Source organism: Salminus brasiliensis, chromosome 18 (genome assembly GCF_030463535.1).
Source record: "Salminus brasiliensis chromosome 18, fSalBra1.hap2, whole genome shotgun sequence".
Lineage (NCBI taxonomy): Eukaryota > Metazoa > Chordata > Actinopteri > Characiformes > Bryconidae > Salminus > Salminus brasiliensis.
In genome coordinates this window covers 20,399,054-20,412,968 of record NC_132895.1, presented here as the reverse complement: position 1 = coordinate 20,412,968, position 13,915 = coordinate 20,399,054, and the positions used below count along the sequence as shown (strand labels likewise).

General features: G+C 41.2%; 1 protein-coding gene across 10 annotated transcripts in view; it reads left to right on the top strand.

The window, feature by feature from the left end:
• tenm2b (teneurin transmembrane protein 2b) overlaps positions 1-13,915 on the top strand; it is a 325,773-nt gene that overhangs the window by 289,238 nt on the left and 22,620 nt on the right. For all 10 annotated transcript variants that reach the window (XM_072662451.1, XM_072662450.1, XM_072662449.1 and 7 more), the window contains 7 exons: positions 1,411-1,616; positions 2,591-2,786; positions 4,078-4,179; positions 5,716-5,910; positions 8,063-8,263; positions 8,798-8,983; positions 13,039-13,185. In XM_072662451.1, coding sequence (XP_072518552.1) covers positions 1,411-1,616; positions 2,591-2,786; positions 4,078-4,179; positions 5,716-5,910; positions 8,063-8,263; positions 8,798-8,983; positions 13,039-13,185 — 1,233 coding nt within the window. The remainder of the gene's footprint in view (positions 1-1,410; positions 1,617-2,590; positions 2,787-4,077; positions 4,180-5,715; positions 5,911-8,062; positions 8,264-8,797; positions 8,984-13,038; positions 13,186-13,915) is intronic.

The window sequence follows — 13,915 nt, the reverse complement described above, 5'->3', positions numbered from 1 at the left end:
CATATCCGTCTGATTTAAAGTAATCCCACTAGCTTCTGCTGGCAAACTCGCAATTACAAAGGTGGGGCAGACCTTAGAAGTCCCATAAGATCTTTGGTTGGGAGAGGTCGTCAGCCAACAAAGTCTGTGAGACATCTCAACAAATTACAAAAACAGGGCTTTACCCCGCTCTCTGCTTAACATCTCATTCTCTATCCACCAAACTTGTTCTGAAGCACGTTCTGAACAAAAAATTGTTGTCAGTGGTGTAGTTAGTTTGTGCTTAGAGAAAATATAGGTGACAACATGGAACCAAGTTAGTCTAAACAAAGCATGTCTTAATATTACTGCACTGAATTAATGTGTTCGCACTGAAGATTAAAGCTGAATGCATCATTTATACCTGCGGAACAAAGACAGGCCATTATTGATTTTTTTTCTTAGTTTTTTAATGCAAAGAACAGTATACTGAGTAAACGTGGATACAGGTGCGTCCTGCCTTAAGCTGTAAGCCGTTGGCAACCTGCCATACTAAGTTTAGCTCAAGCTGATTGGTGTCTGAAATGAGAATAAACATAGAAAATGAATGAAAAGAAATCTGGCCTTGTGCATTTAGAATTTTTTAATGTGTACCAAACTAAGAACCACTGAGAACAAAGAAGTCTTTTCTGTGTGTGTTAGTGTGTGTGTGTGTGTGTGTGTGTGTGCATTCTCAAAACTGCTATTTGCTGCTTTGCTCACTTTGGTTTCTGTCCTCGTACGCTGATTCGCAATTCTCGCCACCGACGCTGATTCAAATGCTCCGTCGGCCAAAACGGTGCTGACAAGGACCAACTACAGCCAACTGTGATGGGCACAAGCACAGACTCCTGTCGGCGGTCTGCCACTGACCCTCATCAACAGCTAATGTATCTACACTGGCAGCATCTTCTCTCTCTAAATGAATAGAGCCTAACAGGTGTATAGACCGTTTTGTAGGAGCAACAGCATCTTGTTTTCTTTTCTTTCTGTCTGTTCACTCGCACACTGTCTCCTTCTTATTTCTCAGTTTCTTCCTCAGTGGAACTTGAGGAGCGTGAGTGTGTGTGTACGGGGGCAGCTCTGTGAGGCTGCAGTATACTCTCATGGGAGAAAGCAGAGTTAGACTTTGGGTTGATGGCTTGGCAGCCCACTCTGCACACTCATTAGTACAGAGCACAGTCTCCGTGGGATAAAAAGTGTTGATCTTCCTTTTTAGGCTCTCTGCAAATATTTTCCTATGGAGCAGAAAATTATCTGTCTCGCTCTCTCTGTCTCGCTCTCTTGACAATAAGGCTTTTCTTTATCTTCTTTCTCCCCTTTGTCTGTATACTGTTGATTGTTGATTCTCATCTTTCTGGTCTCCCTCTCTTTTTCTCTGCCCCCCTCTCTTTCTCTTTCTCTTTCTCTCAGGGCCGTGGTTGTTGAGGAACAGCAGTATAAACAGTGGTGAGCTGGAGGTGGGCCGGAGGGTGAGTCAGGAGGTTCCGCCGGGCGTATTTTGGAGGTCACTGCTGCACCTACGTCAGCCGCACTTCCTCAAGTTCAACATCTCCCTGGGCAAGGACGCCTTGTTTGGAGTTTACATGCGCAAAGGCCTGCCACCCTCACATGCCCAGGTACGCTACAGTACACACACCACAGCACACTGTCCTCACCTCTCTAAAGGTCCTCTTGTGCTCTGTAACCTGCTGCAACATCCTGAGCTTAGCATCCTGTTCTGCTCTCTGCTCTCAGATCAAACATCAGATCCATCCTCAATTTTCATAAGATGGTAGAGTAGCAGTCCCCCTGAATACCTTCTCCAGATGTTAACATAATCCTGGCTAACTAATGCCTAAAACACCTTTGAACTCTTGAAAGGACCCTTTAACAAACACTGGACTTGGGACTGTCACCAGTCTTATTTTAGTAAATACATACAGTACAGTAGAGCTGCATTGTTTTCTCTTTTGAAGTCAACCTGAACTCACAATGGAACTTCTTAGTTCATGTCCTTGGTCATTTTAAGCATGACCTTGACATTCGAAATTCAAATTTTCTGTTTTTCTGAGATCTTCAGGTGATGTTCAGTGACTTTTACCTGTCTCTGAATGAAAATTTTGATAACCAGCATCATCACAGCAAGTTTTCCCTCTCCTTCCCATCAGCGAGCAAAACACCAGAGTGTTAAAAACACAGAGGCGTTACCTCCCTTCACAGCTGCATGCACCGACTCAAATGATTTGGTCCCATCCTCCTCCTCATCCTCCTCCTCCTCCGATCTTGTGCAGCAGGAGGCGAGTAATCTTGCATGGTTTGGATCCATGTCTGTTTTGAAACACCTGCTTTGCACCATCCAATCAAATCCTGACAAATGAAGTCCTACTTCTCCTAACTTCTCCTGTTCTAAAGGGTGAAAAAGCTCATGTCGGGTATCAAGAATGTCTGAAGAAATAAATGCTTTTAGCAATTCTGGCTTATGCTAGGTTTGCTACAATGATAAGAAGAGTTACTTGCTAAGTACAGAAAACAGAATACAGCAGTAGTGGCTTTAAAATCTAAATCTAATAACCTTTTTAAACATACTCTTTTTGTTTTGCTCTCTCTACAGTATGACTATATGGAACGTTTGGATGGGAAGGAGAAGTGGAGTGTGGTGGAGTCTCCACGAGAGCGGCGCAGTATCCAGACAGTGGTGCAAAACGAGGCCATCTTTGTGCAATATCTGGACCCTGGCACATGGCACCTGGCCTTCTACAATGACGGCAAGGAAAAAGAGGCCGTCTCCTTCAGCACAGTGGCTCTGGGTGCGCATTGCCATGCCCTTTCATTACATCCCCATCCCACTCTCAGGCCTGTTTCACACATACTGTCTGTGCATGGCGTGAGTGATGCAGAACATCTTGCATTTCATTTTCAGCATTAGTGTTAGCACATCCCTGCAAGACCAATGAAAATGAAACAGTGTGACTATGTGATTTCTGCATTTCTTTTTGAACAAATATATTTAACAAAGTTGTGTGACACAGAAGTACAGTTCCTGCTATTTCTACAGTCATGACTATTTCCATTTGGGGAAAGGGTGTCTGTAGAAGTTGCTTTTAAGCCTTGGCAATTTCCGGTATGGATCGTTCCACAACAGGAAGATAAAACGTCAGCACTTATTTTAACTTGTCAGAAAGATGGAGAAAAGTACAGTACAGTTGTCAAAAAAATGAGTTCTGTAAAAACTGTAATACAGACGGAAGGGTAGATAAGTGCTTTAGAGCGTCTGAGACTTGTGAAGGAATAGCGTGAAGAAATAGTACGTAATTGACTTGAGCTGATGGAAACCTGTGTCTTGTGTGGTGCTTTGCTGAAGTCACATGGAGTGCAGGCACTTAAGTGTAAACAAGCAGAAGGAAAGAAATCATTGAGCTGCTCTCCACTTCCCTGTTTTGTTTTTCATCAAATAGACTCAGTGTAGCCTTTCAGCTGAAGGCCAGAACTATAAAAACGAGGGACACTTGCCAAGTGCCCACTGCTATAATGTGTTTATTTATTGTTAATTGACTGTTAAAAGGGATCATTTGTAGATAAATACCTGTAATTAAAATCATGGTATTGGTTTCGTATTAGAATTTGGCTGCCATTTAGTGTTATTAAGAAGATGTCTTAATTAGCCAATGTTTCTGAATAAGCAGACACAATCGAGGCTCCACACACTCAGACTGATTTTTATCGTTACTTATCAGGCAAGGCAAATTGCAAAAACAGCAAAGTGCTCATAAAATCTGACAAATCTGTTGCATGTCATTTGTTTAATTTATCGTAGCATATTTATACTTAAACATTAATATTGGCAGACGAAAATGAAAATGTTAATCAAATTTCAGAGCTTTTTAACACTGGTAAATGGTATATGGTATATTTGTTAATGTTTAAGACTTATTTCAAAGCTTAATATATCTGTTAATATATGGTTAATATATTCAGTAATGCAATTCCTCTCATTTGAAGAACAAACAGAAAATTGAAAACTTGCCTCTTCTCTTCTCGTCTACATAAGTCAGCGTGTGTCTTTAGCGTGTTCAGTCCTTCTGTTCTCTCACTTTACAGATTCTGTGCAAGAGTGCCCCCAGAATTGCCATGGCAACGGAGAGTGTACGTCAGGAGTATGTCACTGCTTCCCTGGTTTCCACGGCATGGATTGCTCCAAAGGTACCATTCACTGTAGTGGCTTTTTGTAAAGGGCTTTTTTTATTGGTTTCTGCTGTGGCCTTCAATCCACCTGTTGGCTGTGCTTTAATGCCTGTAATAGTGCAGTATTGGAGTGGTATGTTAGTAACAGCATATTGGATGTCCGTATGATGTGATATAGTAGGCAGTATGGCAATAATTTATTGTGATTATGATATGCCTTTTGAGCATTTTGTGTTTGGAACTGCATGTTTCATTGCAACAAGCATAACAAGTGCATACTTACTGTAATTGGATGTAGTGCAGCAAACGTTTGGATATTTTTGCTATGTTACTTACCCGTGCTTTGTTTTTTTTTTGAGTGGTTGCAAAGTGGTGCTGCTCTAAACATAAACCAGTCCATTTGCTCTTAAACCCAGCAGTCATCTGACATCAGTTTGATGTCAGAAAGCCGTTGATTTTAATTTACAGTAAACATCAGTTTAACGAGTCAGTACAGATGATGATGAGTTTTGGTTGGAAAGTCACACATCCATCAAAAAACAAGATTGATTTGACATCAAGCACAAATGTTAGGCAAATGTTGAACCGTCAAAATGTGGTTACTTAAAACCAGACACTGATATGTAGATGTAGACACAGTCTGTAGTATAGAATTTCAATTTTTAAGCAGACGTTGGGTTTTGTTCCCTGTACCTCACAACTGAATGTTGGTACTGTATTTTACACCACAATGCCATTGGAATGTAGTGTTTTAAAGGTGTTAAATTTTGGTTAATTAACATCACAACTTAAAACCAGCAAAATATCAACATTGGCTGTTGACACCATTCTGCATAAAATTGACGTTCAGGTCACCCGACGTCACAACTTGCATTCAACCAGATAACAACGTCTTTTGATGTTGGTGGTCAGCTGGAAACCTATTGATAAAACTCGCCACAGCGTGTTTAAGTCAATGCTTAGTTATGTTGCATTCACTGTGCTGTGTTACAGAAATCTTACTGAGCAATGCTTTGGTCCCAGAGGTAGAACTGTTCAGAGAGAGAGAGAGAGTGGAAGAGAAAGAAAAAAGAGAAGGAGAAGGAGAGAGGAGCCTGCCAGCTAGCTGCAGGATGAAGCTTGCTTAATGCCATATCCTGTATCTATCAGAACTTGCTGCTGGTGATTTTACTGTAGCTCCTTGGATTAATTATATATGAGTCATATTTCTTTTGCGCCACATCCGTGGGAGTTTGAAAGTGGTTATGTGACGAGGTGTTTATGCCTCGCTGTGTGTGTGTGTGCGCACACAATTCTGTTTATTGTAGGAGATTCAGGGCTTGTTATTGATCTTCCCCAGTGCTTTTGTACCATTTCCTTATCAACACTGACCTGTTACCAGTTCAGCTCAGCTCAGAAGGGTCATGAACACACAGTAACTTTTCAAATCTCTGATTTCTCCTTTCGTTTTCGTTTCTTACCTCAACTCTTCTGAATGAAGCTGTTTGTTCTCTCTGTCCTGATTCCTCGGGTCTCTCCGCTTCTCTCTACTCTTTCCTGGCTCTCTTTTTGCAGCCGCGTGTCCGGTGTTGTGCAGTGGCAATGGGCAGTACAGTAAAGGAGTGTGTGTGTGCTACAGTGGATGGAAGGGGCTGGAGTGCGACGTGCCAGTGGGCCAATGCATCGACCCAGAGTGCGGCGGCCGCGGCACCTGCAGCCAGGGCACATGCACCTGTGCAGCCGGTTACCGTGGTGACAGCTGCGAGGAAGGTGAGAGCCAAAAGCGTCAGCCTGTAAAGCACTATTCACACTGGATTCCTTCTACCAGACAAGATTGATGATTGGTTTTGTAAGACACATCACTGGCTGATGTTTACAGGATAAAGCATTTCCCTAAATGACACAAAATTGCCTGGATTTAAGTAGTACCAGATTTAAACACAAATTCTTGCCATTACTTAACTGATTACATTTTTTTTATTACTGACCTCAGATGCAATGAGCATTATTCATTCAAACTGCGCTGCAAAACATGGAATGATGCTGCATACTCCGCTGAATTAAAATTGCTCTGATTGCTCAATCAGCTACATAGAGCTAAACTGAAGAAGCAAACTTCAGATACAAAGTATGTCATGGCTGATGGCACCCGTTATAAGCTCCCTGGAAATGATAAACTTGCGTATTTAAGGTGGTAGTAAATTCAGTAACTGCAGATGGCGTTACATGGGAATGATTGGGCTATAAATAACTGTGGGATTCATAGATTAAGAAGAGGTGGTACAGTGCAGTGAATGTCTAGTTTATTGTGTGGAAAATGGGAAACGTGCCCAAGGCCGTAGTGTGAATTGGATTTGCAGGTGTATCAAAGCATACAGTCATACCGGTCTACTTGCAGTGGCAGAACTCCCAGTCTATAATGAAATTCTTTGCAGAATTGTGTCCAAGATACAAAACTAATGAACAGGGACCGCTGTGGTACTTCACGGCTTGTGAATGAATATCGCATCACTTCCAGGCAAGAATTGCCTTTAGATGACAGTCAACGCAGGTCCCTTAGAACCAATTTCTGAAAGAACTCCCTGCAGGGAACTGCATACCATAAACATATGGAGCAAAACGGCATGCAAGAGGACTTCTGCTCAAGAATGATGAGAATTTCTTGTAGACTGGCATTTTTGCCACTGCTGGTAGACCTGTTCGACCGTATGTTTTGATAAACCTGCAGATTTAGCTACTTCCTTCACACTATTGGCACACCCAAATTCAATCACTTCTATTTGCCAATCATCAACATCTGCTTTGAAGCCCATTCATCACACATCCAGCTTATTTACAGCCCAACCACCAGTGTCCCAACATGTATCTTCTGAGTGTATATTAAATCTTATATTAAAAAGTTGGAGAAAGGTGTCTGTTTAAAAAAAATCTTTGGCTACCATTCTGCCCACCATTTAAAACCCCATTCTTCTAACTGAGCCTCTAAGGCATCAAGCTGTGTACATTAACCATTTTCTGTAATAACTTTCTGTGATGTTTTAGAGGCATTTACAGATTTAGCCATCTAGTTCCTATTACCAATATTATAAAGAAATCTGGTTTGGTAAGTTCTCTACAATGAACCATTTGACATCAACTCACTCTAAATGACTTTGTTCACATCCTAAAGGCTTAATTATGCGTAGAATTGGTGTGTTTTCCCTTGATAGAAAAATGAATCCAGCTGGAAGAGGACTTAAGTCATACTCACACATTAAACCCCCAAATGATAGTGGGATAGTAAAATTGCTTTGATTTGTAACTATTGTGTTTCTCAGTAACACGCATACATACGCACACACATACTCACTAAGACACACTCTCACACAGTATTTCACAGTTCCTGCACTCTCGCCCAAAAGCCCTCTTTCTAAGAGATTCTCAATTTCCGTATCTGCCCTGTATCAATACCTTTACCAGCTAGGGTACATACATCATAAGCATTATGAAGGGGATTAAATTGGTGTTATTGATCGGGCTTTTAAAGAATTGGCCTGAAACTGACTCTCCCACTTACTGTGCAGCTCATATGAGCTGCCGCTCCTCACTGGAAAAGGAGAGATCCCAGAGGTGAGTTTAGAGGAGTGAGGTGAAAGATGAGTGGCTGCAAGAGAAGAGAAGGAAGAAGGAGATGTGAAAAATGGTACTTTTGCGTGTGCATGTGCAGGATTCACAGCGCAGAATCATCTGGAGTGCTTTTTGAAGTCCACTTGAATGTCCTTCAGCATTTCTCCTTCAGTTTTAAAGACTTTGCATCAGCTTGGCCCTTCAACGTCTCCTTTCCTATTCCCCTCAGCTTTCTCTCACTTACATGCTTTCGTGCTCGCTCTCTCTCTCTCTCTCTCTCTCTCTCTCTCTCTCTCTCTCTCTCGCTCTCTCTCAGTGGATTGTCTGGACCCTATGTGTTCTGGTCATGGGACATGCTTGCAGGGTCAGTGTCACTGTAAGCTGGGTTGGGCGGGGCCTTTGTGTGACCTGCCCAGAGCACAGTGTCCTGACCAGTGCCACGGCCACGGAGTCTACAGTGCCGATACAGGCCTCTGCAGCTGTGATCCTAACTGGATGGGCCCTGACTGCTCCACAGGTGGGTCTTCACTTCTCTCCTCTCATTTTTTTTCTTCTCTTCTCTCCTCTCGTTTTCTCTTCTCTTCACTTCTCTCTTTTCTTTTCTCTTGTTTTCTCTTCTTCTCTTTTCATCTCTTTAATCAACAACTTCTCTGTCATCTTTTCTTCACTCCTCTTTTCAACACTCCTCTTCACTCACCTTCTCTTCTCTTTACCCATCTTCTTTCCACTCCTCTTCTTTGTTCTTTATACCTCTTTTCTGTGCTCATTTTGTCTTCTCCACACTCATTTCTATTAGTCACTCATCTTCTGCTCTCTTCACTCATCTTCTCATCTCTTCTGGGCCCTCTCTTGAAATATGGCTCATTTCTTTCTTTTGTCCTCTCTCTGAATATCATCCATCAACTCTATTGATTCCATTTTCCCGTCGTCCTCCTTTTCTTACTTATTTGTTCTTGGCCTCATCCTCTATATCTTCTGAGATAGTGTTTATTCCGTACTGTTTTCTGACTTTCGCTTGCACTCTCTCTTTCTCTCCTCTCTCTCTCTGCAGAGGTGTGTTCTGCAGATTGCGGAAGTCACGGGGTGTGTGTGGGCGGTGTCTGTCACTGTGAAGAGGGCTGGGCGGGTGCTGGGTGCGACCAGAGACTATGTAACCCGCAGTGTGTGAAGCATGGCACCTGCAGGGACGGCAAATGCCAGTGTGAGCAAGGTTGGAACGGAGAGCACTGCACCATTGGTAAATACACACACTCAGTTGTGTTGTTCAGGTGATAAATATATGTGCAGTATGTATTATATATGTTAGCTCATGTTTATTGACATGTATATACACAATCTCATGTTACATATAACAGTCCACTAAAATGAAATATTCACAGTAAATAGCCAAAACACACTTACCATATGAGTTCTAACAACATATGGTTTACACCTGTCATTAACATGAGTTTTGTATCTGGATAGTATTTGGATCTATTTTGACTGGATTCTCTTTACACTGATCATTAAAATTTCCCAGTATGACCAGTTGAGACATGATTTTACTGTCCTGCCTAAAAAATCACACCAACGTGTACATCATTTAACTTGGTTTCTCATCAAAATTGTCCTGCTCTGGGAGACTGAGAACAGTTAAGAGAAATGATGGGGGTTCTACAACACAGTGGATCAATAGATGGTTCTTACATCCCATAATGGCTTTATCAGAAAATGCAACAGACTTTTTAAACAGCAAGAGAACAAACTCTTTAACACTGCTCTATCGGTCTAAGCACATACACACACATACACACACGAGAGAGATAGTGCAAGGGAAATAGAGCAAGACGGAGAGAGAAGCCAAGAGCTGAATGTTGGTTGAGTGATCCGATCATAATCCGATCACAATGCACATTAGGTGTGTTTACACCTGACTTTACATGCAGACAAGTAAAATCCAAACATGATCCGATCACCAAAAACAGGCGTAAAGGTGTAAACAGACCCACATTTGTCGCAGTGATTTTCTTTTGTCTTATGCGCACATAAACAAGGACATTTCATTATCAATAACATGTACAATTTATTGTTTGAATGAATGAATGAATGAATAAATAACAAGTAAATTCTTCTTGGATATAGAAATCATGAAGTAGCTGCTAATGGAGGATGTGCTCATCTTTTCATTTAGTATTAGAAATAATGACACTGATACTTCAAAAGGGTAATACAGGAACCACATAAGGGATGGCTACTCATTCTTTCCGTCTTTGTCCCAGCACGAACTGCTTCTCTTTCTGTTCCTCTTGCTTCATCAAGGTAGCAGTGAAGCCCCCTATAGCTGCTGTTTAAGTACATATGTGAGCTCGGATTGGGCTTTGGCTTGTTTTCAAAGAAGTGATTGTTCATGTAGTAGATACATGTTCTTTCTCTTAGCAAAACCTCCAACATTGACAACCCCTACTAACTGACTACAAACCCACAAAGACACAGAAAGCTGTACAATGACACTTCTGACAGTTTGACCTGGACTCATTGTTGGGAGACGTGCTGTAGACTTGTGCTGTAGCCAGAGTTTTCAAAGGAAAGTTCCCTTTACTTTTCTTATTGTTGGTTGCCTTTAGGCATTAAGTCTTAGAGTATTTTCAAGGCTAAAATAGTATCTCCCTAACAGTTTATCTTGCCTATGAGAATGACTGTTGAGTAAGTGACCGGCTTATTTGCTGTCCATGCCACCTATTAAAAGAATGCAAATGCAAGGGTCACCTGAGACCAACATTAAGTAGTTTTATAATGTATTTAAATGCCATTCTTATATATTCCTAAATGCTACCAATATAAGGCTAACAACTACATAACGGAAGGAAGCTGATACACATACTGTACACTGAAGCACATCACTGAGCTTGCATAAACGATAATGACAGATTAACTACATGTAACTACATGTATATGGGTTTGAATACCCATTGGTGTAGTTTTTCTCTGATGTTTATTGAAGCTGAATAGAAGGGGTGTCCACAAACATTTGGACATGTATATTTTATTTGCACTGATTTATTTGTACTGATTGTACAAGCGTGCACTGAGTTATAATCAGTTGTTCTATATGTATTTGTAACACCTTGTGTTTTAAGTCCTTTGTATGCCCAACATTTTTATGTGCATGAAACTTTAAAGTGATTCGTGCATTGATTGATTTACTGTGTATTGTGTCTAGACACGCAGCTGTCTGTCTCTTTTAACAGCAGCACAGTCCAGCAGTTCTTTAATCATTATAATTCTTCATATTGCAATACGCAGACATTACATTTTACTGATCTCTAAAACGGTGGGTCTGTGGCCAACATGGTGTCCATGTATGGGAATCTGATGATCATTGCATAGCATAGTGGCTCGTTCAGAGATTATTGGGTAGAGTCCCTCCTCTCCTGCAGACACAGCAGCGCATGCCATTATTCACCTAAGCCACAGATATAGTATTTCATTTTAATGGGCCAGTCAGAACTAAGATAACATTACCGAAATGTGAAGAGAAAACCAGGTGTCGTAAGCTGTTAAAGCTGGTTTCATTTTCTCATATTTCTTCATTCAATACCTTTGTGATGGTGGATGAACAAAGGTTAATATGTCATTTATCATTGTTAGCAACCAAGACAACCAGTTAATACTTTTGCTTTTGTCTAAAATGAATGTAGAACACCTCAATTTCTATGGTAGCCTTTACAGGAGTTGAGCAGGTATCTTCAAATTACATCACAAGTGGCGATCCAAGCCCTTTATGCAAATATAGAAACAGTATAGTACAAATGATGAGCAATGTTTAAGACTGGCCTCTTAAACAAAATATCATCACATCAGTTAACCATGTATATTTATTTTTTTGTGCCCCAGAGTTTACTGTTCGTCATCTTTTAATGTCTGAATAAGTTGTGTATAGTGGTTGTATAGTTAGTATTATTGTTGATAGATTATGTAATATAATGTCAATGTATTTTTCTTAGTTGTAGTAGTAGTAACAGTACAATAGACAGCTGGTAATAAAGAATTGTAGCAACTGGCTAATCATTGTCTTGAGTATCCACCAGGAAGGTAGGTGGGCTAAAACGTTAATTTTACCACAGAATACAGAAAATTGTTTGTTTTATGTTCAGTGCTTTAGACACTAGAGTTGTGTAGTCTTGTTTGCTTTTATTGTGACAGCATAACAAGGCTGATACTGTAAGTCTGTGACCTTCAATTCAGGGCTTTTGTGAGTCAGTAATTATACACAGAAATGAATGTTGTGACTCAGTCAGATCATAACTGTACATAGCATCTGGTGTGTGGAAGAATAGTAATTACCACTCCGTATCAGTTAAATTACATTAGGTGATTTGTAAAAAGCACCGCAACTACAACAAAGCATGTAGAAAACACCACATACTACATGAGGGCAGTAAACATGTCCCGAGATCTACCTTGCTGGTTGCTTTTGTGTGCGCTCTGGGTGAGTGGGTGTATCGTAACCACCATTATCAATGTTTTGTGACTGTGTACAAGAAAAATGGGTTCGCATTGCTTCAAGTCTAGTTGTGATTCTGTCCCCCTCTCTGTAAGAATATTAATGACCTTGGCCTCTGCTGCTACAGTGCAAAGTGGTAGGTAGAATACTAATAAATGGGCTGCCTCATTGGCTCAACATGTGTGTGTGTGTCTGTGAGAGAGCGTGCGTGCGTGAGTATATATGTGTATGTGAATACTAATGAGCCCACTTTCCTTTCTCTGCCACCATTCTCATGTTGTTTAAAGACAATAACTGCTGGAGTAGGGCCCTGGTGGAACACGACCACGCTCTGAAATATTCAGTTCTAACAAGCTCTCTAGGCAAGTAGATATCTCCAAAATAACCACAGTAAGTGGCTCTTCAGCACATGCCGGAAAAGAGCAGAATATTACAGGCTTTCAGATTTTACTGGAGTGCTGAAATCAGTGAAATATTACAAGGTAATTTTCTCAGTGCTGGATATGGTAACATAAGAAAAATTAACTGATGCAAAAGCCTATAGATGTGTATATGCCGATGCCTTCTGTGTGTGTGTGTGTGTGTGTGTGTGTGTTTTGTCCAAGGTTGTTTTATGTATAATTAAGTTGTTTGTAACATTTGGCTTGCTGTCTCTGGGGTGTCGAATTTAATCTGCTACAATTGGAAATCAAATCAAATGTCAAAATTGATCGATTATCTTCTCCTCTCTTTCTCCTTCCCCCTCTCTCTCGTTCTTCCTCGACCACCCACTCTCCCTCCCCCACCCTTCCTCCTCCCGTCTCTCCCAGATGGGTGTCCAGGGCTGTGCAACGGTAATGGGCAGTGCATTATGGGTCAAAACAGCTGGCACTGTGAATGCCACACTGGCTGGAGGGGGCCAGGCTGCAGCGTTGCCATGGAGATCTCATGCAACGACAATAAGGACAACGAAGGAGGTGAGAGTAGGAGAGGGCTCAAATCAATTTCGTCTCGCAATTAAGCCAAACTAAGACAACACTGTGAAAACACAGCAAGTTGCATTTGTGTGGAGGGATGTTTGACCTGTTTTGGTCACATACGTGTTTAGATGTGTCACAGCTCTGAAGTATATAGATAGAAAGATTCCCCTCATAATGGAAACTGCTGAAAGCTCCCTTGTAAATCTTCAGGAGTTGATTTTCTTCAGGAATTGAGTGATCTCACGCACTCACTCCTGACCCCGACCCCATTTCTCAATAGTCCCTATTACACTATCCATCTCTATATGCTGGCCTTCCACTACTCTCCCATCCACTCCAAAATGAATCAGTGCTTCTTCTTTTGCCTTCTTCTGCAAAAGTCTAGTTTATGATCTGAGGTAGATACAAATGTACTTTGTATGAATATAATGCACATGCAAACTCTTTGCCTTTTGGCCAACTTTACTCTTTCACTGTCAAAGAAACATTATGTGGCATTTCTACCAATCTTCAAAATCACAAATTTTGCTCTGGGCTTTGGAACTACTGTTACACTATTACTGCATTGACATTTGTATTGGAGCTACACAAGACCTCTTGCAAGGGCTGTGTCATATTTGTGAAAAATCCTGTAATATTACTCTACTGTGTCAGCCCACATGCTTCTTCCACTTTCAGTGCCAGTTCTCTGTCTTTCAGCTTGTAAAATGCATGTGTACAGCTGTCC